This window comes from Trichoderma gamsii, assembly GCF_001481775.2.
Source record: "Trichoderma gamsii strain T6085 chromosome Unknown Scaffold_22.2, whole genome shotgun sequence".
NCBI classification, from domain to species: Eukaryota; Fungi; Ascomycota; class Sordariomycetes; order Hypocreales; family Hypocreaceae; genus Trichoderma; species Trichoderma gamsii.
In genome coordinates this window covers 357,947-384,243 of record NW_020171359.1, presented here as the reverse complement: position 1 = coordinate 384,243, position 26,297 = coordinate 357,947, and the positions used below count along the sequence as shown (strand labels likewise).

The 26,297-nt window shown below is 46.3% G+C and overlaps 9 protein-coding genes across 9 annotated transcripts; 4 read left to right on the top strand and 5 right to left on the bottom strand.

Annotated features, from left to right (window-relative positions):
- Positions 1 to 536: 536 nt before the first annotated feature.
- TGAM01_v206550 (hypothetical protein) lies at positions 537 to 1,975 on the top strand (the record flags this gene model as incomplete). The annotated part of the gene is made up of 4 exons (XM_018801685.2): positions 537 to 780; positions 1,119 to 1,174; positions 1,231 to 1,655; positions 1,717 to 1,975. The coding sequence occupies 4 exons, from the start codon at positions 537 to 539 to the stop codon at positions 1,973 to 1,975; spliced, it is 984 nt and encodes a 327-aa protein (XP_018665000.2).
- A 2,270-nt stretch (positions 1,976 to 4,245) lies between these two features.
- TGAM01_v206549 (hypothetical protein) lies at positions 4,246 to 7,969 on the bottom strand (the record flags this gene model as incomplete). Its single annotated transcript, XM_018801686.2, has 5 exons — positions 4,246 to 6,605; positions 6,670 to 6,913; positions 6,964 to 7,248; positions 7,298 to 7,598; positions 7,650 to 7,969. 5 exons carry the CDS (start codon positions 7,967 to 7,969, stop codon positions 4,246 to 4,248), a joined length of 3,510 nt encoding a protein of 1,169 aa, XP_018665001.2.
- Positions 7,970 to 8,708: 739 nt separating this feature from the next.
- Positions 8,709 to 10,491, bottom strand: TGAM01_v206548 (hypothetical protein; the record flags this gene model as incomplete). Its single annotated transcript, XM_024549892.1, has 5 exons — positions 8,709 to 8,767; positions 8,822 to 9,117; positions 9,244 to 9,497; positions 9,555 to 9,651; positions 9,713 to 10,491. Coding segments are annotated over 5 exons (1,485 nt in total), but the record flags the coding sequence as incomplete, so codon positions are not given.
- Positions 10,492 to 13,235: 2,744 nt separating this feature from the next.
- TGAM01_v206547 (hypothetical protein) lies at positions 13,236 to 15,008 on the top strand (the record flags this gene model as incomplete). The annotated part of the gene is made up of 1 exon (XM_018801687.1): positions 13,236 to 15,008. The coding sequence occupies one exon, from the start codon at positions 13,236 to 13,238 to the stop codon at positions 15,006 to 15,008; it is 1,773 nt and encodes a 590-aa protein (XP_018665002.1).
- Positions 15,009 to 15,773: 765 nt separating this feature from the next.
- Positions 15,774 to 16,608, bottom strand: TGAM01_v206546 (hypothetical protein; the record flags this gene model as incomplete). Its single annotated transcript, XM_024549891.1, has 4 exons — positions 15,774 to 15,906; positions 15,985 to 16,106; positions 16,173 to 16,212; positions 16,271 to 16,608. 4 exons carry the CDS (start codon positions 16,606 to 16,608, stop codon positions 15,774 to 15,776), a joined length of 633 nt encoding a protein of 210 aa, XP_024405365.1.
- Positions 16,609 to 17,174: 566 nt separating this feature from the next.
- Positions 17,175 to 17,602, bottom strand: TGAM01_v206545 (hypothetical protein; the record flags this gene model as incomplete). The annotated part of the gene is made up of 2 exons (XM_024549890.1): positions 17,175 to 17,201; positions 17,252 to 17,602. The coding sequence occupies 2 exons, from the start codon at positions 17,600 to 17,602 to the stop codon at positions 17,175 to 17,177; spliced, it is 378 nt and encodes a 125-aa protein (XP_024405364.1).
- Positions 17,603 to 18,379: 777 nt separating this feature from the next.
- TGAM01_v206544 (hypothetical protein) lies at positions 18,380 to 19,251 on the bottom strand (the record flags this gene model as incomplete). The annotated part of the gene is made up of 3 exons (XM_018801689.1): positions 18,380 to 18,412; positions 18,460 to 19,098; positions 19,174 to 19,251. The coding sequence occupies 3 exons, from the start codon at positions 19,249 to 19,251 to the stop codon at positions 18,380 to 18,382; spliced, it is 750 nt and encodes a 249-aa protein (XP_018665004.1).
- A 1,422-nt stretch (positions 19,252 to 20,673) lies between these two features.
- TGAM01_v206543 (isochorismatase hydrolase) lies at positions 20,674 to 21,294 on the top strand (the record flags this gene model as incomplete). Its single annotated transcript, XM_018801690.1, has 1 exon — positions 20,674 to 21,294. One exon carries the CDS (start codon positions 20,674 to 20,676, stop codon positions 21,292 to 21,294), a length of 621 nt encoding a protein of 206 aa, XP_018665005.1.
- A 1,107-nt stretch (positions 21,295 to 22,401) lies between these two features.
- TGAM01_v206542 (hypothetical protein) lies at positions 22,402 to 23,722 on the top strand (the record flags this gene model as incomplete). Its single annotated transcript, XM_018801691.1, has 4 exons — positions 22,402 to 22,464; positions 22,552 to 22,720; positions 22,773 to 23,296; positions 23,390 to 23,722. 4 exons carry the CDS (start codon positions 22,402 to 22,404, stop codon positions 23,720 to 23,722), a joined length of 1,089 nt encoding a protein of 362 aa, XP_018665006.1.
- Positions 23,723 to 26,297: the final 2,575 nt, after the last annotated feature.

The following is a 26,297-nucleotide window of genomic DNA, read 5'->3' as shown; positions in this document are numbered from 1 at the left end:
AGGTGTACGTGTATACGAGCAGACAGGCACAAGTACCGCTACCTGTGCGCCAGAGCCGCTAGAACCCTCCGCCCAGGCCCTATTCGCGTGCCTCTCCCAGCTCTTGCTCGCGGCGCACCGGCTCTGGGCACTAGGCCACTAAAGCCCGCCCACCGCGTCCGCTAGTGGCCTGCAGCTGGCACCGCACCGCCCATCAGACGGCTGTTCGCGCTCGTACCGGCCTCGTACCTGGTGTACTTCGCCCCAGGCACCCGGTACATGTACATGTGAACGTACCAGTACCAGATGGAGCGGCCTCGTATCGCTGACTGGAGTGAACTGCACTGCGACTCGTCTCTCTTTTCTCGAGGAACGCCTTTGAGGCCCGAAGCCCTTTTCCCCCTCCAGCAATTCCGACCAAACAAAACCCATCAATCGCCAAATCGTGCTCGACGGCGCTCATTCCAGCGACCCTCGACGACGCTCGCTCGTTCAACTCCTCCCGCAGCTCTGCGGCTCCAGACGCTCGTTTTGTCCTTCGTTTTTCTCCGCCAGCCATGACGATCCGCATCCTCGTCAACGTTGCGCTGCTGGCCATCCCCATCGCCGTGACGCTGGGCATCTTGTTTGGCCTGCAATCGCACCGAGATGCCACAGGACAGCCGCCGTTGTTTGCGCCTCAGCCGCCGCCAATTCCCACGCCTGCGCCGCCGAAACCTCCAAAGAATGGCGTCACCAAGACGAGGTATTGCCAGAAGTCGTTTGGAATTACACCAGATACCACTGGGCAGAAGTATATATGTAGGTGCCGAGCTATTCTTCACAATGTCACCCAGCAGAGACGGCAAACTTCCGGAGGATATGGCTGGATATTTCAGCAATCTTTGGTGTGGTTCACCATCAATCGCAAGAGGCTTCTAGTCTGATTTGAAGCTTGCATGGTGGTCGTTGATATGTCACGATACTTGAGCGCTGGATTCTGATCCTCACAACGCCCATGTCAAATCACAATTGGCGAATATCTGGCGAAACACCTGATCTTCGACTGCTTTGCTTCTCCATTCTGCTCCATTTCATGCTCTTTATCTCCAATATGCAAACATTGATCTAACATGTTCACTGACCCTTGCTTCTCTTAGTAAACCCCAACCAATGGAACTGGAACGTCGGCGATCCGGGGCGCTTGTGTATGAATGTATGTTTGGAATTTCTACTCTAATCTAATGTCACATGCTGATATTTGACATCAAGGTCACCACGAATAACAACGGCACATATCCCACAAGCACTACCGCACCTGAGTTCATGATTTCATGGCAGTACCCCCCTGGCCCAGAGGACGACCCTGTACACGCTTTCCCCAACATCCAGATTGATACCGATGTTCTCCCGGCCACCGTTAACAGCATTTCCAAAGTCGATATCGATATCGAATGGTCCTACGGCGTTGGCAATGAAACCACAACCGCTTCCTCCTCTGCGGATTTGACTGCCGACAATCTCAACACCAACGTTGCTATCGATATGTTTATTGATAGCGATAAAACGGCTGCTCAGAACCCTGCCAAGGCCAAGTTCGAACTCATGGTTTGGTTTGCAGCCTTTGGCGCTTCTACTCAGCCTATCGGTTTTGCCGCGGGTCCTATATCCACCCAGAAACTTGGTAGCGACACATTGTGAGTGTCAATTCTCTAGAAATGCACGTACTAAGCATTACTGACAATCATCTATCTCTAGCAATCTTTATTCCGGCATAAACACAGCGACGAAGCAAAACGTCATGACCTGGTACACCGACACGCCCATAGAAAAGTTCAACGGAGACATCTCTCCACTCATTAACAAAGTGTTCAACCTCCCCGCTACTACCGACCTTCCCAAGTCCAGCGACTACTTGGGATACCTGGCTCTGGGCTCGGAGGCCTTTTCCGTGGACAAGACCGTCACGCTTTACGTACCCCAACTCTCGATAGATATAGAAACATCCTCCACATAAGGGAGCACCTAATAATATGGCGACTTGGCTTTTTTCCCTTTTTAATCTTAAATTTCGTCTAAATCAACCGTGCCGGTCGACAATTGCCTTTTCTGTCCCATCGAAAACCTCCGATTCGCCATGGCGCTGGTCGAAGATTTACCCGTCGACGTCAACGATATCCGGCTGAAGTGACGCTGCCACGCCCCTCTCTGGCTGCAACCTCTGTCTCGGCAAAGTGGCGATGGGCCAAAATTCTCCTAAATGACGAGCATCGGGCCCCTAGACGAAATACAACATTAATTAATCGATCGAGCATGGCATGGCACGGCATCCACTCCGATCAGATCAGATCTTTTTCTTCCGTGGCATGTACTCGTACATAATGGACCTTTGTTGTGAGTTTCAGGGTCATTGAGAACTAGGGTGGTTATGTTTTTAACATGTTGCATGGCGTTTTTCTGCCAATTGCGTCTCGGGTATGGAGTCTAGGCGGGTTTTGCTATCTTGAGCCATTACGTGTACATAAAATCTTTGCTGCCAACTATATTCATTCAGTGACATCTTTTCTTCAATTTTTCTTCTACTCGTGGATTCAATGGCTAGTGTTTTTCTAGGACTTGGTAGATAGGAGTGGGGAGTTCCTGAGCCGCCAACGGGACAGGGCCTTCATGGCAAAACTCTTCGGGTAAAAAGCCGTTCTAATTATCCTGTTGCCGCGCAATTGGCCAATCAGAGCCTGTTTCGGCGTATTGTATTCTTCCTCTTATTCTTTTTTCAGAATGGCGATTTTTTTTTTATCAGCCGCGCTGACTTATTAGACTGCCTGTTTCTAACAACTATGGGTTAGCTTGAGTAAGCAAGAGCTTTGACTGAGGTTTTCTGGCTCTGTTTCCGGGTTTGCTGTGAATGATTGAAGTGGTGAATCTAGTTCTGAGGGCGTGTGAGCGCAAGTAGATAGGCATTGGATAACTTATATTCGCATAGCGAGCAACGAAACACAAAGATAGAAACTTATGCTTACTCGTACCGTGACTCGTAGCTCATGAGTCTAACGACTACGATGAACAAACGCTAACAGGAAGAAATCGTTCGTCTTTCTCTTTGCCACCCTGAGGCCCATTGAATTCGGTTTAGATGCCAATAGCGCGACTATTTCGTGACTGCTTCTTGGGAGCTGACTAGAGTTATTTATTTTTAGTTTACCCCTGACTAGCACATGGTAGCTTTGACCCACGATTGAGAGTGGTGACATTGCTCATCAGTATTGGTAGTGATTGCTAGAGCGTGATTGATGGAAGGACTTCTAGGTGGCAATTCACTTCTTGCTGGATTCCAAGGCTAGCTGACTTATTTCGCATTCTCTGCCGTTATTTTGTATCATGCCACTAAGTGCTCGGCCTACGGAAGGTATCCTCTTTGAAGAAGCACAAAGTTTGCTTCAGAAGGGGAGTTCTCTTAGCACGCCAAGGGACAATGAACGCATTTTTTTTAACAAACCATAGCATAATCGACATAAGCTAATCAAGCTGCTCAAATAATAATATCAGCGAGCAACTCACTTGTCTCTCCTAAAGATATTGATGCAGTATAATTTCAATATGGGGATTGTGCAGAGCATGAAGCACTTTTGATCATTTATGATGGGGTTCAGTGCGACGCCTCTGTATCTGCATTCGGTGTTGCTGAATTAAAAATACATGAAGATCCTGGCTTGTCACCTAGCTTGTCATTGTTTGTTTCTGTTGTACTAACAGAACTATGGAAATTGTTTCTCTTCTCATATTGTTTCTGTACACTAATTGCAAAATTTCACTATGCTCTATTTCTCCTTCGAAACTTGCATTTTCCGTTAATACAAGATAATCTTGCAATTTGCAGCCAAAATGATATATACGAGCAATTGCGAGAGGTAATTAAAGAACATAGTTTAGCTAAAGGGCTAGATTCGATTTTTGTTGTCAATAACCACCTGTTGCATGACAACACCATAGCTGCGCGCCTGGCTGTTTTCTCTCCTCTTCAGCTCTCCTCCTGTTTAGTTCTTCTTCACCATCATCACTGTCTAGTTTCCATCACTTTTGCTTGGTCGTCTCTGAGCTTTAGTGACTTTGGTATTCCAGATTGTCCCCCTTTACCTTCGCTTTTGCTTTATGAGATCTTTTCTTAGTCACTCACAATACCTAAATTTGATTTACGTCCTTCTATGACCTAAGCCATAGATTTGCGATGGTTTTCGGCCCTGGGTGTATATGCTGTGCCCCATGACAATAAAAGATGGAGGGGGCTCATCAAGTATGAGATCGAGCATAGTCCTGTAGTAGATTGACTACAGCCTCATGACCATTCTCTGCAGCTAATGACAGCGGCGTCCGGTTATATTTATCTTTGGAATTGATGTTAGCTTGGTCTGTAGCAAGTAATAGCTCAACCACTGCCTTATGACCCTTCTCTGCAGCTAATGACAGCGGCGTCCGGTTATATTCATCTTTGGAATTGATGTTAGCTGGGTCTTTAGCAAGTAATAGCTTAACCACTGCCTTATGACCCTTCTCTGCAGCTAATGACAGCGGCGTCCGGTTATATTCATCTTTGGAATTGATGTAAGCTTTGTCTGTAGCAAGTAATAGCTTAACCACTGCTTCATGACCATTCCTTGCAGCCCATGACAGCGGCGTCCGGTTAAAATTAGTTTTGGAATTGATGTCAGCTTGGCCTGTAGCAAGTAATAGCTCAACCACTGCCTTATGACCCTTCTCTGCAGCTAATGACAGCGGCGTCCGGTTATATTCATCTTTGGAATTGATGTTAGCTGGGTCTTTAGCAAGTAATAGCTTAACCACTGCCTCATGACCATTCTTTGCAGCCCATGACAGCGGCGTCCGGTTAAATTTATCGTTGGCATTGATATCAACGTGGCCAGTAGCAAGCAATACCTCGACTATAGTTGTGTGTCCTTGCTCTGCAGCTAATGACAAAGGCGTTTGGCCATTGCCGTCTTTTAAGTCTGCTTCCACTGTGACCTGGCCGAGTCTTTGTAGGATGACATTCATGGTCCCCTGAATACCATGCCTTGCTACAATATGTACAAGACTGGTAGTTTCTGGTGAGTATTTACGTGAAAATCCTCTCATCCATTTGCCGACTTTCGTCCATAGTGCCACTAGATCATTTGATGGCCAAGAAAGCATTTCCAAAAAGTGTTCGGCAGGTGTACCATGGTCATCGCTTTGCTTCATGTGAGACACCCATGAAGTAATGGCATAATTCAAAAAAGGAAAATCGGTATCCATATGGTCAGGCTCAGCCGTACCAATGGCTAATGTTCCAACTTCTTCCATCGCCAAATAGCGTATGCAGGTATTGAATAGATATAAATGTGACATTCCAATTGCCATCTCGATAGACGTAAAATTGCCGTGCAAGGCTAGAAATCCCTTGTCAAGAAAGAAATCTTTCACAGACTGGTGGATGAATTGAACAATGTGTGTTCCAGTCCCCGAAGTTATCTCAGCAAGGCCTTGACTGAGGCTCATAATTCGTTGCCTCATGTGTTTATCATCTGGTACATAATCCATTGCGTTCTGGCATGCTTGTAGCGATATACAGCCGGCATCTATAGCCATGGCCCACCGCAACTCTTCTATTGATAAAGGCCGTGTGGCGAAGTGAATCCACTGGATTAGCCTTACAGAAGCTGGCGTCATACCTCGTATTAGCTCCTTGAATAAGGATTCGAGGTCTTTAGGTAGAGAATCTACTGCTGCTTTGATATGGTTTGGCCCAGCACCCTCTATTGTAAGCTTCTGAATTCGCTTCACCACTAGCTGTGCCCATAAGAACACACCAGAGGCACGTTCGATGATCGAATCTTCAATGGTAGATGAAATCTGTTCCTCAGACGAAGACAGTTCAGATTGCACGTAAGTGCAAATATCGGCTCGATTTTCTTCCTCAAGGCATACCTCGGCTAGGCCAGGAGAATCCAGTATTGGGTAATGACGGCAGCTGAAGCAGATGTGCAGATGATTGGTACCAGCAGACGGGTCGTTTGCTCTCTTGAATAGTAGCTTGAACTTCTTGACAAGGTCTTTTGCATTGTCTTCACCGCTTTCGTCTAATGCATCGATGAAGAGCCAGACTGAACGACCTTTCAAGATTTCTGGGAGAGACGACTCGAAGGCGGACCATAATTCTTCTGGATGCCATTGCCATTCTTTGCCGTGCTCGCCTATGACTTTGCAATTATTTTCAAAAATATCGACAAAGTTTGACAAGCAATCAGGTATCTGCTTGAGAATTTGATAGAGCAGCGATCGGAACAAGCCAAGAGGCGTTTTTTGAAGGTCGCCCCCACGGCCGTGGAAGAAGAACGAGAGGACAAGATCACTGTCTCTGGCGCTGAGTAGTTGTTTCTGTTTGGTAAAGGTATAATTGAGAAGCGTTGACTTTCCCGAGCCGGGTTTCCCTTTGATCCAAAGGATTGCTTGGTTAAGTTCTGACCAGCTCCTGAATGTCTCATGCTGGAGTAGCCACTCGCATGTGCCTGAGACGGCAGATTCAACTTCAAGGGAGCGGCTTCTCATGCTATCAAAGGCTAGCGATTTCAAGCAATTTTGGGCTTGTTGTGACAGAGTCGGTTGCAATGCACCTGTAAAGTTTCAATACCATTCCTACTTAGTCTAGTTGTCTTGGGCCTATGTTTGATTACATACGCTTTTGTGCTATGAGTGCTTGTACCTCATGTGCTCTTCTTGCCTCTCGTACGAGGCTTTGGATTCGCCCGACAACTTTCTCATACTCGCTATCTTCTGAGCTAAATTTGACCATTTCGGAGTGAGTTCGGTTGATAGCGCAGATATACTGTTGCCCAGTCTCCCACGGGCGAGAATGTGTGGCAGATGACTTTGATACCAAAACGGCGGCTGTCCCTGTCATTTCCCAATTGCCCTTTTCATCCTAGTACGTGTTAATACAATCCTTTTTTTATATTGATAATAATACTATACCAATGTCGCAGTCGGTGATAGACGCGTTTCGTAAAAACAAATAATCTTGGACTCTCCTTGGCCTCCCAGTGAATGAGGAAAGTCACGGTTGTAGATGCCGAGGATTTGTGAGCTCTGATTCCCAATAGACTCTAATAGAAAGCGGTTCGGCCCATCTCCGGCCATGGAAATAAGTGACTTGATGTCCATGCCGTCGTGTGGGACGCCAAAAAATGCGATTCCGTACACTGCTCGTAACAAGTTTTGGTCTTCTTCATCATTTGATTTGGAGAGGGATATGAGGGTCTGCCACATATGAGTATAATTTCCGAAATGGCATAGAGAGTGCGCATACTTCCTTGACAATCAGTCCGCCTAGGCTATGAGCAATTAGTATGATCGGTCGGTATGAGTCGGCAATGGCCATACTCCGAAGAGATGAATAGAATGAAGTCCCTAGATCTTCTAGATTCTGGAAACTATCGCTATTTTGGAGACTCGAGTCGTAACCGTGGATCATAACGCGCGAGATGGGTATGTTGTTATCTCCTCCAGTGATATCGTATGGAAGCGCATCTCGTAGCCACATGTGATTTCCACCTCGCTCTTTGAACGATCCGAATGCGTGTCCACCGAGGCCAGAGATTGCAATAATGCTAGAGAATTTTAGCATAAGACGAGAATTATGTTGTATGTATATTACTAACTCAACTTGATGATCTTGTAAACATGGAGCATATAACGTCGTGATGCCACCAAAATCGCAGTCAAACACCAGGCTCGCTGCTCTAGTGGACTGCTTATGCAACAATTGTGGAGGTATTTCCAGCTTTTTCACAGTCAAAATATCTTGCAGCTGAGAGGAATCGTCTTGAAAAGTTAGCGTTGCTGTTTGCGTGCGCCTATGAACCTCGAGGGCCAAAGACCCGATTTCTGGTTCAGAAGAGGCTTTCTGCTTCAAAAAAGACTGCAAGTCATCTCTACTCCAGCCGTGGGGTACACCGCGTACACGAAATGTCTTTCCCATGTTGGACAGAGGCTGATCAATAGCTGGAACAAGAATTGGCTGTATGTCTTAAGGAAAGTATGGTGAAAACAGTGGCTAATAGAGTGTTTATTCAACTGGAGATATTGGCTGACAAGGAAAGAATTCAGAATCGTGCTCGAATCTGAGTAAAATACCGCACTCCCTTTGGGTTCCGTGAGTGTGCATTCATACCCAACTATACAACCAATCATTTATGCGCCTTTGCCCAAGGCTCCCAAGAGGGGCAAAAGAGGGCTGCCGAACCCGGGACAGCCCAAGACAAGCCAACGATAGGCCAAAATATGCAGTGAATATTGGAACATAATGCTATATTCGACTGCTATTTGATTATTATAATAATCACAGGCAGCCGCTCTGGGGGATGGCTGTTGTTGCTGTGCTATGAGCGGCTCTATCGAAATCTTATTGGTGTCTTTCAATATCCGAATACTACCCTAAAGCGGATCTACCAATGTTGCTTTTATGCTTGGAGAGTAGGAATGAATAGAAATCATGCCAGACACCGAATCGTTGAAGGCGAGTACGGTAAAGGTATCCCATGGAGCATATATCAGGCTTATATGCGTCGAGTGACTGTGTAAGTAATACCTCTGTAGTTTAAGCATGGTAAGTTATGAAATATTTTTTACATGTCCAGATTTTTGCCGTCAGATTTTGGACTGTATACCATGTTGTATTAATAGAGTATCCATGGGAAGCATCCGACGAGCGGCCAATACTAATATCTGCCCGTTTTCAACTCTTTCTCTATTAGGTCAATAGTTTCAAGGTATGCTCCTGTGATGTCCTTAATATTATGATTCAACCAGAAGATATCGAAGGTGAACTTACCCGCGACGTTCCATCTGTGGTTTGCTTTTTGTAAAAGATTCAAACAAAGCGATGCTTGAGAAGGATATACTGACGATTCAACGGCGGGAGATGTCGCCATAAGATAAACAATATTAGCAAGACATTGATACAAACTATCCAAGAACCAAGGCGACAAGCCGGCGAGATCTGCGTCTTGTATCATCTCTCTGACGACATCTAAAAACGACATTGCCTTGACAATGCAGTCCTTCATTATGCTCTGGCACGTTAGAGCTATCTCGCGAGCGAGTGCTAATTCTGATACATCTAGGGATCTATCGTTATAGATAGCGAATGAGTCGCAGGAGTGGTAGTCGCAAAGCTTCATCAATGCGCTAGAAAGTGAGCCTTTATCTCAGCTTGCTGCTCATGGCAGAAACGAACAATAAAAAATAACTTACCTCAAACAAACACCCACAGAGCTATAGAAATGCATCATGCTCGCTTTGTCTTTGCTGATGACTTCTAAGAAGCTCAATAATACTTGGCTAAGCACTTCGACGCTATTCTTCACGTGTGATAGACTCTGCGTTTCGTCATTGCAGTGTTTGATGACCTCTCCTTGTAGATGAGATGCTTGAGCAAGGCGGGCGAATGGACTTGCGGAAAGATGTTTCGATGAGGATAGAATAAGCCGTTCAGGATACATTGCATGCTATATATGACATCAGCTCTGTGTATGTGCATCGTCGTCGAAGGAGTTTCAACTTACACCAGAGTCCCAAGCGTCATCGTCAACAGGTAAGTGAGATGTAGTCTGAGGATCAGCAGACAGCAGAGGTCTGTTGTCTCCTACAGAGTTGACATATCTGCTTGTGGTTAGATCTGCGATATTTGCGTGACAAAGCACTTAACCGTGGAGGGATATACCGTTCAAGGATGACAATAAACCACCAGATTCTTTGTCTCTCTTCCCAGTCTATCCAAGTGCGCGGCTGTTCTAAGATCTGTGGTGCTTCTCGATTATGTATGCCGAGGGCCATGGCTTGGGTAACGCAGCAGCCTATTGAGACATAGGCAGCCGGGAAAATACCATGACCCATCTCATAAACGGTGATAAGCAGTTGAGCCTGAAGTTTGAGCAGTGTATATACGCCCGCAATATCTAAAGAAGCCGCAAATTCTTTGGTGCACACGTACAAAGGATTTCTAACCGCGTCGGACGAGCTTCCCGGCACCTGTTGAATGAGTTTCATAGTCAGGAGTAGCAGCGCGAAATCAGCTCTGGGCCGGCTATTGAGCTCTACATCGGCAAAAGAGTTTAAGCGGACTCGACTGATGATGGGCATCCACTTATGGACGGTTTCAAAGTACTGTGACATGCCGGCGGCGCTCTGTGCTTGATCACTCAAATAGCAGAGAGCGGCAGCAGGGATCATGTCACTGGATGGCGGCGGAGGAGCATCAGGACGAGTTTTGAGATCTGAATCTAGAAAGAGCTTCTGGAAGCGTAGGGAAACTGGGTAGAAAGAAGACGCTGTTTGCGACATCGGCAAGCTACCGGTGCCTTGGCTGGAAGATGCGGGCGTGGATAGGTTCTGGGGAGAGACTTTGGTGACATGATTAGTGACGAGCGACTCGAGCTCCTGAATACGGGTTTTGAGCTCATTCTCCGTTTGCCGATTAGTATAATCGCAATACCGGCGCAGTCTAGCAAACAGCAGTTAGCCAATTAGAGGGTAGACAATCTACAAGATAGGAAATCGATGAAGAATTCGACTTGGATGGATAGTCTGCAGAGCGGCCGCTGAACGGCAACGAAGCGGGAAATGTGAATACCTGGTGCATAAAGAACAGCCCGGCAAGGCTTTATCGCAGCGTCTCTTGTACTTTTGGCAAGCAGCGCAGGCTCGTGCCGCCTTTTGCCTGGATGGAGGCGACATCTCGCTCGCTTCAGATGACTCGAATCTAGAGCCGCTCGCAATTCATGGCGCTGGTCAGCAACACGGTCATTGTAGTTGACGGCGATAATAGCCATTACTCTGCGAATGCACGAGCGGCCGCTCAGCAACCCGACAGATCGGGATACGCGGGAAATCGGTCCACTCACAGCACTTGAAACATGAGCAGCGGATTAGACGGCGGAAAATAGCCCAATGGCAGGTCGATATCAATGAATTGGTTCTGGCAATTCACAGAATATCTCTGGTATTTTCTGTTTGTTTCTGTCTGTACGCGAATACCATGCTTTGTACAAGGTGAGAATGACTCTGCTCAGTTGATAGTTGCGAAGAGGCGAGCCTTTGAGAACCGACGACGCCCCACAACGCTGAACTCTGGAGCTGGAGCGGCCGCTTCTGAGCGGGAAAATCCCGCTCGCCCCACGGCTTGTTTCGCTTCGGCGGGGTTTTTTGCGGAGATCATTCACAGGGGATTTACAGGGAAAGCCCAGCCAACGTTTAGCAGGGTCTTGAGTAGCTGTTCATTTGGATGATTTGGGTGACTTTGAGGTCAGTAAATATCCACCAATAGGGCGTGTGTGTTATCGTCGTAGCTCTGCTATTGATACAAATCCTTGCCTCAATTGCTATACCTACATTTCTCTTCTGTCCTACGAGTTGGATTCAAGGCACTAAAACCGGCCCCGCAAGCTGAGAGACAGCAGCCCCCGCCCCGGGGGTTCTTGATGATCCCCAGTTATCCGTCTTGAGAGAAAGCAAAGGCCTTCCCCGGAGCGCAAATAATATTAGCTCTTTCTCGTATTGCGTGTTCAATAGCTAAATCTTAGATTACGATACTTTTATTATGCATTTTATCGTGCTGTGACTATGAAGACACTCGCGAAGCGGAAGGATTCGCTGATAGCGTAAGGATACTAAGCAGCAGCCCAACAATTACCTTCACAGGCGACAATAGTCTACGTATCAGGATGAATTATGGGTGATGCAGCTACAAATATTCTATACTAAGAATCTGGAGATAATTGACAGCATCGGGATCTTTACGAGGGATCTTAACAAGGTGTCTCTGCCAAGATTTTACAGATCTACGCAAGTTAGGAATGCATATGCTAGCGCTGCAGCTGGAAGTGTACTAGATGGTAATGTTTTGGAATTTACTGACAACATAGAAACATGAACTAGTTATCCCTGTTCTTGCCATCGTTCTGCTACCATAGCAGAAGGACACACAAACTCAAACTCTTTTGAAAGCTTGTCATGCTTTTCGTTGGATCGCTTTTCTCTATCGGCGTGGAAAGGTTTGCAGCAATCGTTACAAAGAACTATCCCAAGCGACTAGGTTGCTCTTGGTATGCATTGCCATTAACTTAATAGCCAGAAGTACTGAAATTCTTTTTACTTTATTTTTATATGCACTAACAAGCCATATATATACTGTCGGTAAGAGACAGTCTGTGTCTTGATCTTCTCCACACGGTCTTACTCCTTCGAGACCTGCTACCAATATAGCAAGCCTATCAACCAGTCGCTCTAGGTAATAACCAAAGCTCACACTGTTAATTAATAGCAAAACAAAGAGACCGATTTTTCTGCAGACTAGGTAGTCGTTACACAGCTAATAGTTACTGCAAGGCTTGGTCATCATAGGCGCGATTGTGTCTTCATAGCCTGGAGCTTGGTTATTGGGCGTATGCCTTCTAAGAAGATCAGCTATTGCCAATGTAAGGAACGCTGGGAGATTTAGTGTGGTATGGGGCACGAATGTGACATTCACCGTTCACGTGGTGTCGCGTTTGTTGGCTACAAGTACTTTGGTCAAGGCGGGAGAAATGCCCCCCAATGGAATGCTATCAAGGGAGGACATGATCATGCACTCTTAGGTCTCAAGAAAGGGCAAACAGGCCAGATCCAAGCCGACTGCTTCATCTTGTGAATGTGCATAAGGTCTACCAGACGCGTAGGCTCTGCATCACAGGGGCTTAGAATGCTATGTACAGTGAGACTACGTTCCAAATAACTTGTCTTAGCTGTCGGATAAGGTCATATTCCAACAAGATGCTCAGTATATGTTACGCTATACGAACCGCAATCTCGTATAGCAACGCACCTGAGTTGAGATAGCTAAATCCTGTATTTTACCAGTTCGAATCCCAGATCCGTAGTACTTCAGGTGTCATCCACAACTTCCCTTTCCTTTCTACTCATGTATTCTTATTTCCCAAAAGCAGGAAAGCATAGGCTTGCCTCGACTGTGTTTCCTCCTCATACTAATACTTCCAATTAGCTCTAGTTATTCCGGAAGATTGTCGAAAACTACATCTACGGCAATGACGTTCATGTCGCAGATTGCACATAATGAGAACTTCACAAGCACTCACGGCCAAATACTTATATCTATTGTCAATATATCAGCACGCAATTTAATATCAGTATTCATTCCAACAATATTGCGACAATTCATCAGCTACAGTACAGAAGCTGGTTTTCACAACATGAAAACATCCCCCAGGTTGAGAGCGATACTTGGTACGTTCTTTGGTACTGGCGTAGCCCTCATAGCTCATGCAATTGGGATGTGGCGTGATGAGAAATCAGGGACGGCAACACTGGCAAGTCGCCGTTCGCGAGCAATCCTAGCCAGTACAGCTTTTGCCGCAGGTATCGGCGAACTTTATACCAACACCGCTGCGGGCAATGCTTCGACACACATTGCCTTTACAATCTACACAGGGATGCGGGACATAATGGTACAATCACGGCTGCGGCTGCATAATCCAAACACGTCTGGCGTCAAGCCTGACTGGACACACTTCAGCACCATGATGTTCTTAATGACCATAATTGCTGGGTTGGTCAACTTTGGCATGTCAACACTAGCATCGCCTTCAGGACAGGCTGCCTGGACTGCTAGAACAAGCTTTACCGAACAGCTTAAGCATGCTGTGATACGTGGCTGTTTAAACTTGATCGGTGAAGTCGGTGATGATTTTCTGTTCCAGGTCATCCCTTCTATACGCTCGCATCTCAAGGGCGTTGAGAACCCTCATGTACTCCGGCTAAGCCTCAAAGACGTCGGGTATCAAAAGGGTTATCTTAAAAACGCAGCATTGGGTCCATGGGCCGCGCGAACCGGCCTCTTGGCGACAACTCTTGCTCTACTAGGCATTGCGTCGCCATGCCTTGCACACAATGCGAGGCTTTTAGAAGGAATTTCTGATTTGATAGTCGGTGTTACCAACGGGCCGCTCTATGAGCCCTTTGCGAATTCGGTTTCGGGGCAGCCGGATCCCGTCCGCAACCCATGCAGCAGTGATGAGGAGAGCCAGAAACAGAAAGAGTGTAGTCATAACGATGATGCTGCTAGTGTACGCAGCTACATGCACCCAAACATTGATATGACAAACTGTGCAGAAATCGAGTGGGAAGAGAGTCAAGGGCATCATCAACACAATTATGCAGAGCCTTACGACGAAAAAGTGTCTTCATTGCACCCAAAAAGAGGTGGATTGCCAAGAATAGATGAATGCGCATCATTGCAGTCATTTGCCTCTCCATCATCAAGATCGGTTGTTTTTTGCAATCTTGCAGTTCCAACAAATAGCGGTGAGAACACCTTCCGTACACAGATTCCATGGTCAATCTTCTACGGCATACTGATAGGACGAACAGCTCAAATCCTAGATAATAGAAATGCGACGAGACACGCCTGGCACGATGAATGTACTGCTTCTGAGGAAGAGTTCGAACACAAACAACGACGAGCAAAAGCGAGTAACACTGCAAATATTGGCCTTACTACATTAAGACGCAGTTTCCGCCTTGGAAGGGCCATGTTGGTCACCACAGTATCGGATATTGGCGATACCATGATATCTGCGTGCATGCGGTACCAAGAACAGACAGCTGCTGTAACAAAGGCCAATAAGAACAAGCTCGGAGCCAATATCATGAGCAGAATTTGCTCCTTTGAGGGCTGCCGCAGCTTCTTTTTTGCCCATATGAGGGGGGCTATCGAGCTGGGCAATATGCTACAAGCATTGCAGCCTAACTGGAAAATAACAGTGGCATTCGATCGGTTTGACAGCAAGCTGATTGGTGTTGATCAACAACTGATAATTAAATACATCAAGCACAGGGTTGTCCCCATACTTAAAAGACTTGAACAAGTGTATGCGTGGAATGTGGCAGACGCAGTGCAGCAGCTGGTTGCATGTATTGTATCAGGCAGGGGCCAAACAGGATGCTCCCCTTCTGCAGTAGAATGAGAAACCAAAGGTTGGCGGGCTGGTACCCCAAAGAAGGATTTGAATTAATAAGGCAGACAATAAATACTACAAAGGCCAGATGGCCTAGTACTAGCTCATGGCTATATATCCACAAAGCCTTTCATATAAATGTTTTTCAATAACCATGATCAAATAGCTAAAATCGTGGCATATGATATCCTTATTCGTTCCTACTTAATGTCCTAATTAGTAAACGTGGGTGAAGAAAAATCCATGGGAAAGAAATATAGAGTCCGGAGACTCTGGAAAGAATCATGGCCACGAACATTAAGCACATTATCGACCAGTCCAAACTCATCAACACCTAGACCCCGAGTACAATACTTACAGCGACAAGCGACTGAATGAGCCGTTCTTGGGGCTTCTCGTATATAGAAAGTAAGAAGTATTAGGTAAAATAGTAGAATTGTAACTATCCTTGTGAGACGTGCAGAAAGCTTGGGTGGTACTGTGAGCTGAGTTAAGAACGAGTGTCAAATATAATATTCGGTAACAATATATAATACTTAATCTACCAAATTTACGCTCTGAGCTCCCTTAAAGCCCCTTTTTATTCTTGTTAGTCATTTCTTTCGCCTAGGATCCAAAAAAAGAAACAATAAGAGTCCAATAAATTGAAATAGTGCTGTCGCCTTCTAATGGGTCTTTGCTCATTGTATATCCTTTATCTAAGTAATCCCAAGGAACCCTCCATCATTGTATAGCTTTTAACTAAAGCCATGATTGTGTCGCGACTTGAGTAGTTTAATCTGTCAAAACCAACATGGTTTTCGCAATCTCGTTCAGATACGCCACCATATCTCCCTTATCGTGACGTGCCTCGTTATAATCTATAGAAAGCCTTACGCAATCCCGCCAGCTAGATAAACGAACAGAGCTATGGTTCATATACTTGTTAGCAAAGTGCTCAGAATGTAGAGATCTAGGTTCATGGGAATTGATAAAGCTGACTTACACTGTTGACAATGACTGGTTTGAGAAGAAATATACATCATTCACTTGCAAGACTTTCTCACTTGAGTTTGAGCAAAATTGACGAGGTATATACCGCTCGGTGATTCCATCACTTGCAAAAACCTGGACGTCGTCAGTAAAAGAGGATTGGAGTTTGTAATGAACACAGCTTATCAATGTGCGACTTACCGGGCTTTCTATAGGAGGAGGCGCTGCAGATTTTTGACTTCTAAAATGCCAACAATGATTAGCCTCAACTTCAACAGGTAATTCTAGTGGCTGCATACATCGCTGCTAACACTGCCCCAAGTTCCATCACTGGAACGGACATGGCAAGCTTACAAGGCGTAGCTAAATTGCCGACGAAGGAATTTCTTGCAAGTCCAGTTGCCTTCTCTAGTTTCTCGCGTATTTCGCTTTTACTAGAGACGTCACTAATAGCCAGTTCAGCGACATTCTCAAAGGCGATGATGGCTGGTGTTTGGCAAGAAGCAATATAGGGCTTCTCGCCTTGTCTATGGCCCTCTTTCAGGTACCGCCGACCATCAATGACCGATATACAGTTGAAAGTTGTGGCGTCTTGCGCACCACCGCACTTCGTTAAAGCCAATACTAAAGCACCCATGGCTAGATGTGTGATGTTATGTCCAGGCTGGAGGCGAGTACGAATGCTAGATAACAAGGACTGACTTTCATCTTTTGTGAAGGTATAAAACTCCGTCTGTGGCCTTCCAGGCCTAGATTGCAGCGGCTTCAGTCCCAAGGTACTCTGTTGATGGTTATTACATTGCATTGAAACCATAAAAAGATCGTATGATGACCGTTCTACTAACCTTCTTTTTCATGAGTGCCATGTGGTCATGCACCGTGCGATCCAATCTGGAGCCGGATAGGTCCTGTTGGGGGTCCATCAACTCTACAAAAGCGGGAGTCATATTGCTTGTGTTTTGCTTCCAATCAATATCTTCATGTCCACTGATTGAAGAGTCGAATATCTCGGCAACCAGATTCTGAAAAAGCATAGTCACCATCTGCCGCGCTGCGACCCCATCAAAGAGACAATGACTGAAGCGGAAGAGATAATGAACCTCCTCGGAATTATTCAGTACTGTATCCAGTGCGGATACTGGTGCAGATATGTAAAGCATAACGGCATTGCTATTGGACGTGCTGTTGTTCTGTTTTTTATCTTCAACTTGATCTCGCAATTCCATTGGGCTACATAAATTCGCGTCTGCAGTCACAATGCCGGCTGCCCAACGGCGCACTTCATCCATGTCTTTTGGGGCTCGGTATTGAAGCGAACAATTACCCTGCTTGTCCCACGAGAGAGTCACAGCTATTTGTGGCTGCGAGAACCTGAGCTCCACTAGAGAGGACTGCGTCTTCCGTTCCAAGTCACGGAGAGTGAACGTCTCTGATCCGGGAAACGGAGCATGTAAGTGAACAGTAGCTGCAATGTAGAAGTCGTTCTCGCCATGCTGGGCACTTGCTTGAATGCCAAACATGGCCTCAGTCGCACAGGCACGACGCACTCGCAACGTTGGGTCATTAGGGGGTGTTTGCCAGCGATAGTCATCCACCTTGATTGGCGGCATGCGCCTCACACGAGAAGCCATTGTGAAGGACAGTGTTTGCGTATAATCTTGGTCAAGGCAAGTTAGGAAAGACTGTCCAATGGGGATTGTACATGCTAGAGATAGTCCAATTTGAAAACCTGACTTACAGTACCGTGTCGATGATTACCTCTGACTTCCGCCACTGCCACTCAACATACCTCCCAAGTGGCAAAAGTTCCATCCCACAGCTTACTAGACAGCATGGCAACATGAAAATCTCCGAGAAATACCTCGCGTCTAGGTCAGTAACAAAAGTCCCTTTACGAAGCACTGGTGATTTCGATCCTGCTCTGACGTTATAGATCCTTGAAGCCAATAGTGCCTATTTAGGATTAGACGTACCTGACCGCTTGGCAGCCCTGTGCCCTCCAATGTGGCTGAATCGACCAGGTATCATCCTGGCTTTGCGGAGAATAGAGGGCGGTGTGTGAGCAGCAATCCTTGAGCTACTAGTATAGAATACTCCGGTCCATGACATTTTCAGTCTAAGCTTGAAGTGTCACAGGTCTAAGTCACTTTGGGGTGCTTACATGCTTGTTCACACGTAACTACATGTAGACTTGTGAAGTTGAAGATGATGATGAGAAGATACGTCGCCATTATGACTCAAAATCCAAGGGGGGATCAGAGTATCAAGTAGTATTGATGTAGTTGATTTACGACTGAAAACGGTTCTAACCGTTATTGTAGACTAGACTACATCCTAGGCCTTAACCAGGCATTCGATTCATTCCGCCCCTGTTGCAATCTTCAAGCAACAAAGTACTGATGGCACGGTTAAGCTATGACGCGGCTGATCTCGATTTCGTCCTTTACCAAAGTTAGCGGCCAAATTGACTTCATCTTCAAACTCTTACCTCGAAATCTCCTGGTTGGATTAACCCTTTCACCCCAGTACTCTGTAATCTTGAGTGGCTTCTCACTAGGTTACGATATTCAGGGGCGCCGGGCCGTACAACATTGTCTGCGGCAATAACCGTTCCTTTGTGGAAAAGACCCAGACCCTCGCAGACCTTGAAGTCTGCAGGATATAATTCTTCGCCATGGTCCAAGAATAAGAAATCGAGGCTGGTCAAAGTGCCTTGCGCATGTAGTTTTCGAAGAGACTCTTCGGCCGGGCCTGTGACAACTGTTACAATGTCAGAGAGCCCAGCAAGCTCTATCAGTTGTCTAGCAATAGCAGAGAACTCGGCGCTTAGTTCGAGGCTGAAAACGCGGAGCTGTTGGGCAGGGTTACTGCGGCGCATCGCATCTGCAAATAATATGGCAGAGTATCCCAGGTAGCCACCTAACTCAACGGCGGTTTGAGGCTTTTCCTCAGCAATCAGCCTAGATAAAACTGCCGCTTTGTGACCACCAATGCTGATGAGGAAGTCTTGGCTGGCCGAGAATTCATCAATGGCCGAGAGTATCTTGGTGGGAGAGCCCCGTAAGTTGTCAATATCGGGGTGCGAAAGGACAAAGGAGAGCAGTTTCTCTTCGCGGCCGTCGTGAGACTAATGAGCGCAAGCTTAGCAATGGTTTCCTTTACAGCCACGTTGAGAGCAGATTCGAAGAAGGCTGAGTATCACCTCGACTCCCGTTTCAAAGGCTTTCCTCAGCACAGGAAATTTCTCAAGCAGTGCGACGACCTCTGGAGGGTGGTCCATTCTGGCGGCGATTGTAGCGCAGCGCGTGACTGAGAGCAAAAAGGTGGGATAAGTGACTGTGAAGACCAGACTTGCCCTCTGAGAAGAACAATAGCAGCTGCTAGATGGGCGTTTCGCAGGTGTATTCTCAACTACCTAGGTAGATACCTAGGAAGGTAGAAGGCTCGGCCTATTACATGTACCTGTAATCACGGAGATAATAGTGGATGTTTCCTCTTCAAGTTGCACATGTGCGGGGTACATGGACAATTGATAGGTACTCCAAAGAGCCTAAAGCCTCGCTTCAAGCCTCGCTGCTGTTGGAGGATCAAGAGGGGTCTGGATTACCCGTCAGACGGTGAAAAGATAACACCGGACGGATCTTCACACTAAAGCACCACATTCAGTGCATGCTGGTGTGGTGTATTTCTTCCACCCCTTGCCAGTGCATGTTCCTTGGACGAAAACTGCCGAATACTATACCTAGACTATTTATTACCTGGCATCTACAGTACTCTTACCTGTGTAGATGCATTCAGTGGGGCACACGTAATCTCGGGTCGCTAGTACATGTAGATAGTCTACTTATCTCGATTGTTGTCTGGGCGCTCGGAATCGCTTGCGGCCCCCTGCATATGCGCTACTGCAGGCAGCTTCTCGTATGCGTCTAGTATGCGGTAATACTGTAGACCGTGGAGGATCTCTGCGTATCCGCCTTTGGACGTCTATTAGCAGTGATCTGACCAGCCCGGAGTTCATGCTGACAAGAACTTTTGATTGCCCCTGCCTCGGTAGTTTACTAAACGCTTGCATTAGTATTGCCACTTCTTTTCTACAGTATCTCGACTACTGGAGTCAGTAAGTACCCACTTAGGTAGGCATACGCGTGTTTATTGCACTACATGGAAGGGGTATATGTAAGACAACATAGTTGGATCTTGCACCTGGTCTTGAATTTTGTAAAGGACTGACCCCAAGGGGGCTAAATGATAGATTCCTACATGTAGGTAGGTACATTTACATGTGGTGTAATAACCTACCTATGTACCTTTAGGGCCCTATAAGGCTTTATGTAATTACATTATATAAAGAAGAATATGTATCACACATTGCGAATTAAGTTACCTAATTAGGTATATGAGCCTTAGAAATAGGCAAAGTATGACTCTATAATAACTTGTAAAACATTAACATACTACCATTGTTTTATATTGCTTGTTACCGTACACGTACCCTGCTCGCGGGCGCTGTTACAGCAAACTTTTCCCCAATATTGTTCCCCCCACATGTAATCTACTCCCTGGCATCGCAATTTTCTTACTGCTTGTGGTGCGATAATACTTAAAATGCCCCTCCATCTATCTTTCAAAGAGTGTTGCAACACACATTGATCATTGTTTGAACTCCTTCTCCTTTCCCGCCTTCTATTCTCATCGTTTAGCCATGTCTTCCACCAACTCAGACTATGGTCTTCTCTTGATCGATATTCAACAGGGCTTTAATGACCCGAATCATTGGGGAAGAAAGCGCTCAACACCCAACTTTGAGGAAAATGTCAAAGAGCTTCTGGCTGCTTTCCGGGCTGCTGCACCCAGCAACATTTTCCATGTTTGCCATCACTCAACTCTGCCACAATCACCACTGCATCCGGCAAATGGTGCAGTGGATTTCCAATCCTATGCTGCTCCCTTGCCCTCTGAGCCAACTTTTCCCAAGCATAAAAACTCGGGATTCTACGGCACCAATCTGGAGGAGGCCATCCGTGAGCGCAAAATTACCACTCTCGTTGTTTGTGGCCTGATGACGGAACATTGTGTTAGTTCTACGTTGAGAATGGCCTCTGATCTAGGCGTTGTTGATGGGGTTGATGGAGAAGACAGTAAAGGGCGTATTCTGCTTGTCCAAGATGCAACGGGCTCTTATGATACCACTTTTGGTGGGCGATATTACGATGCTGAGACTGTTCATTCGGTTCATCTGTCCGGCCTGGATACCGAGTTTTGTCAGGTAGTCAATCTAAAGATTGTTTTACGGGAATTGAAAGGCCAAAGGGAAAATAGGTAGAGCCGAAGGCGCAGTCTGCAGCTGCGAGGCCAAGCCCCTGGTAGCTATAACTTGGAGTTTTATTGAGAATATATCTAAGATGACTTCCAGTCAGACTACCTTGATGACTTCTCGTAAATCGTCGTCTAGCTCTTCATATAGTAACAGACGAAACTTTGTTACCATTATGACATTTAATATCCCATCACGTAATTGCCTCCTTTGTACTACGTCGGTCAGAACTTATCTAGCTTGTATAAGACACCTCCTATGCAAATTCTGGCGTCGCCATACCGCCTTGAAATCTCATATTTCGATCATGTGCTGCTCTTTTCGACTTGTATTCTTATTCACTTGGAGTGGCGTTACGTGTGACAAGCCTACAAATGCTGTTACACACACATCGCGTCGTCAATACCCGTACTCGGTACCAACATTAAAAAGAATGTATATCTGATCTTTGCTGTAATTCGTGGGGTGTCTAATTGGGGTGTTGAATCCTTGACTATCACAATTTATGTAAACACTCCTTTGCTCAAATCCTACGACTAAGCACTAGCATATTGCACTCATCCAAGGCCCGATTCAAGAATGGCGCCCTCAATTAAACACTAATTAGCTACGCCTCAATTTAGGGGCTTATTGGTTACAAGGTACAATCCAAGGATCATTATTTGATTTCTTAAAAACTTGGGAAAAAAGTTCATTGCGTCTTGTGGATCGCCCACGCTTTGCCATCCGCACTTGGCCAAGTCCAAGTACCAATTGGGGGGCCATGAAGCAAGAAGTGGGATGGTCAACCATCACGCTCAATCGCAAATTCTGTAGCATCGTCGGCAAGACACAACGAACGTACTCGCCACCTTTCCCCTCGTAGGTAGGATCAGTAATAGGCAAGCTAAATGGACAAATACGCTCCCATTTGATCCCCCTTATTGATATACGAACTTGGTACGACTTAGATAAGATGGTGGGTCACCGTCGATTACATGACGCTTATAAAATTGTTTCGGCATCTGTGATATTGAATGTTCGTTCCTTGGGCATCTATCGTCTCGCTCTGTCGGGGCTTCTACCATTTCTCTCTAACAGGTAGTGTACGGCTTTTACACTGAGCCAGTGTCAAGAATGATAGCTACATCCTTTGTTCTTTTGGTAGCGGCCTATGTGCTGTGGAAGCTCTCAGCATTGGTATGTTTCACGGCGCCTAGTTCTCTGCATTGTGATTCCCTTCTTTCATTACCGTTTCAAGCAATTATTCCTGACTCCGTGCTACAGAAGCAGGCTGGGAAGAAGGCATCTGAGCCATGGAAAAGCAACGATGCCAAAACCGCTGGCCGTGATGGCTTGGAATTTCCAGAAATAGAGCCTCTGAATGACTTTGACTATACCAAAGTGCATCCTATCCAGTACAGGCCATTCCTTACAATGCCTCATGTTTCCATGGGTAAGAAGCCATGACCTACCTCTCGTCCCAATCATCCCATTGACTTATCAAGGAATTAAAAAAATGTCTCGGAACGAATGGATTCGTATTGACCATGGCTACATGAATCGCATAAAGGAACGGCAGATGGTGATGCGTGAGCATGCAGCCGATGCGATTGGCACCAGCGATATCGTCAATCCCGCAATTGCAGAGCTCTATGAAGCAATCATGGTCAATCATCTCCCACACAGGTTCCCTACAATGTTTCGCATTGAGGGAACCACATTGCGCAACCTCGTTACAGGCAAATCGCACTCAATCAACATTGAGGAACTCAGCCACGCCGACATGTTACAAAACTTGGGCGAGAGCGTTGAAGAGGACTTCTACATCATGTGCCCCGACGAGGAAGGGGAGATTCGTCTTCAAGGATACATTGCCTGTTTTCCGGGAGGATTTCTGAGCCGGGCAAAGGTGGGAATGTCCATGAGAGAGATCCACCAGCCGGTTCCAGGATATGCAGAGAGAATTGGGAAAGGGGCCGATCGTCACTTGCAACGACTCGCACCGGGAAATTACATTGAGCGTATGAATGTAAGATCCCTTCTCCTTGCTCATGTCGTACTCTTTCTTTACTCCTTTACGTTAGAAGGCCAATTGCTAATTTCTTACATGTCCCAAATCTAGTGGAGTCTTCAGGTCGATGGCTCAGACCTTTTCCGTCTTGATGGCAATAACTTTTACCCTGAACAAGGGGAAGAGAAGCCGGAGACAGAGCAAAGTGTTGATCTCTCCACGTCTTATCTCAGGGTAGAGCACCAAACGCTGAACCGGCTGCCCAAGTCCCAAGCGGTCATCTTCTGTGTACGCTCATATCTTACTTCGCTGGCCGATATCAAAAATGAAGGAAATGGGCAGTCTCTTCTGAGTGCTATCAAAAGCATGCCTGAAAAGCTGGGAGACTACAAGAAGCGTCCATTCTGGTGTGAGGCCGTATACGAATACCTTGGCGCACAGTAGAGGGGAGTTGAGCTGTGACAGATTTGGTAGAGCGCACAAAGCACGGAAGAAACTCCTAGCTACATAGTCTCAAAGTGTAACAAGAAAGGTTGATGCCAGCGGGAAGCGGACTTAGGGATACGCTGCTGAAAATATTGTTGCCCGCCATACAAACTCGCAAGTTTTCTAGGACTGTAAAGGAACTGGCTGTCTCTTAGGGAGTAACCGTTTGCGAGGGACCAGCTCGTAACACAAAGATTAAACGAGGACTTGTGATGTGTCTTGAAGTTGTTAAATCGTTCAGTCACTCTTAATCGCTCATAGGGACATGCATATAAATTACCGTTTCATCAGATTCGCGCGCAATCCAACGATGCCAAGCCGCATTCATTGCCCACCGCGGATGTTACCCTAACAGGTGGGAATCCAGGAGATCATGTGAGATGTGTGTAGAAGCACTACCATCATGGTGCTGACCAGACGCTAAGCTTAAGACAAAATTGGGTTGTCCTCGTGAGATAAACGGACTCCTGTCGTGAAGAATTAGGGGCCGATATTTGATTCAAGGCACATGTATTCGTTCTTTGGGTGATCGCCATCACATGTCAGAAGTGCTGGGATTTTCCTAGCGATGTAACTTCTTCAACAGGTCAATGGAGGTATACACGGCTAAGAACACACATGTAAGAAATAGTCGTATTGCTTTCAAAGTCCGTGTTTTCGTGGCTCCTGTCAGCAACCGAAGCTTTTCTAGATTGGTCTAAAACTGACTCCAATATCTCGGAAAAATATTTCCGAAAGGACAGTCCTCTACCAGTACATGGTAGGCCTGCATGGCCCAAGCGGTCGGCATGGGCTCGGCGCATTTGAACTCTTGTCTCAGTGGTGGGATCTAACTAATAGTAATCAGATATTCTAGATCTGGTATCCATCGACTAAAAACGCGGCACGGCTCGTGTACCGGAAGTAGACATACGTGGAGCAAAAGCTTGAATGCGGTAAGATTTTAGGCTGCTCCTAGTAAGGATGGAAATTTCAATAACACGGAGACTAGACTAATATTTACACTTTAGTATAGTTGATTACTGAAGGTTTCCGAATAGTATCTAAAATCGTTTTGTACTATTGCAATTGAATTACCGAAGTTGATTACTGAAGTTTTCCGAACATTATTCAGAACCATTTGAATGAATGTAATTTAACCCTGCAACCCATGTATATTCACCCCAGTCCAAGGACATACTTGTAGATCAATAGTACCCTTTCTCATCATCGGATCAGCCGCCAATCTTCTCACCCTCTGCGGACCCCACGCTTGGGGAGCCACCTTTCTCCTCCTGAGCACCTTTGCCCTTTACAGATTTCCACTCAACGAATACGGCGGCCACGACTGCGGCGCAACCTAAAGCCATGGGACAGAAGAATGTTCGTGTGATGGCAGTGTTATATGCCGTCAGGACCTCACTTAGAATGGCATCACTGACCTTGCTCCTCCACCCTGTAGCTCCTGCTCCTAAGATAGCTGCGGGATCCAGTGCTGGGAGACGTTGACGTAAGCTTTTTGACAACTCATTGGTGAAGAGGTTGTTCGCAACAGAGACAAAAACTGCACCGCCCAAGTTGTTGGCAAAGATGACTGCCGTCGTGCCTATTGGGATGTCCTTTTGTGGCAATACGGTTTGCACAGCTAGAAAGGACTGTTGGAATCCCATGCCCACTCCAATGCCAAACAACACTTGGTAACCAATCCAGCTGCCTTGGCCGGTAGCGGCTTTAAAGGTTGTCATTAGCCCTGCCGCAATTGAAATGCATACGCTGCCGGCGATCATAAAGGGCGCATAGTAACCCAGGGCGGTGACGATGAAGCCGGTCGTAACTCCTGTTAGGACCAAGGCGATGAGAATCGGAAGCAGCATGATCCCAGAATGAGCAGGAGATGCATTTTTAATTGATTGAAACCACAAGGGAAGCTGTGAGAAGGCTTTGTTTAGCGATTTCATGCCGGTTAACAAGAATGATAGGGGAACCCTTACGTAGTATTCAACCAAAAATATCGAACCTCCCATGAAAAACGCATATGCAATACTAACAATGACGGAGCGCTGTTTCAAGACTCGGATGGGTAGAGTCACATTCGTCTTCTTGTATCTCTGTACGAACACAAAGGAACTGAACAATGCTGCGGCGAGTATTAAAAGTATGATGATTCGCGCATTGCCCCAGGCGTATGTTGTTCCACCCCACTGCAGTGCCAGAAGCAGGCAAACAACGCTGGGCACGAAAAGGAAAAGCCCCAGCAGATCCATAGACAATAGCTTCTCTGTGAACGACATTGGAACGAGCTCTTGGTTTTTCGGGTTGCGGAAAAGCAAGGTAATCACTGCCAAAGAGAAGCCGCCGAGAGGAAGATTTATATAAAAGCACCATCGCCATGTGACATGTTGAGTGAGGGCACCAGATATAAGCGGCGCGACAGCCATTGCAATGCCCTCCATTGCTCCGAGAAGACCGCCTGTGGTAGGCCGGAAGCGAAGCGGAATGGCATACGATTGGATTCTATAGAAAACAAGTGTCAGTATGATGAATCGAGTCCAAG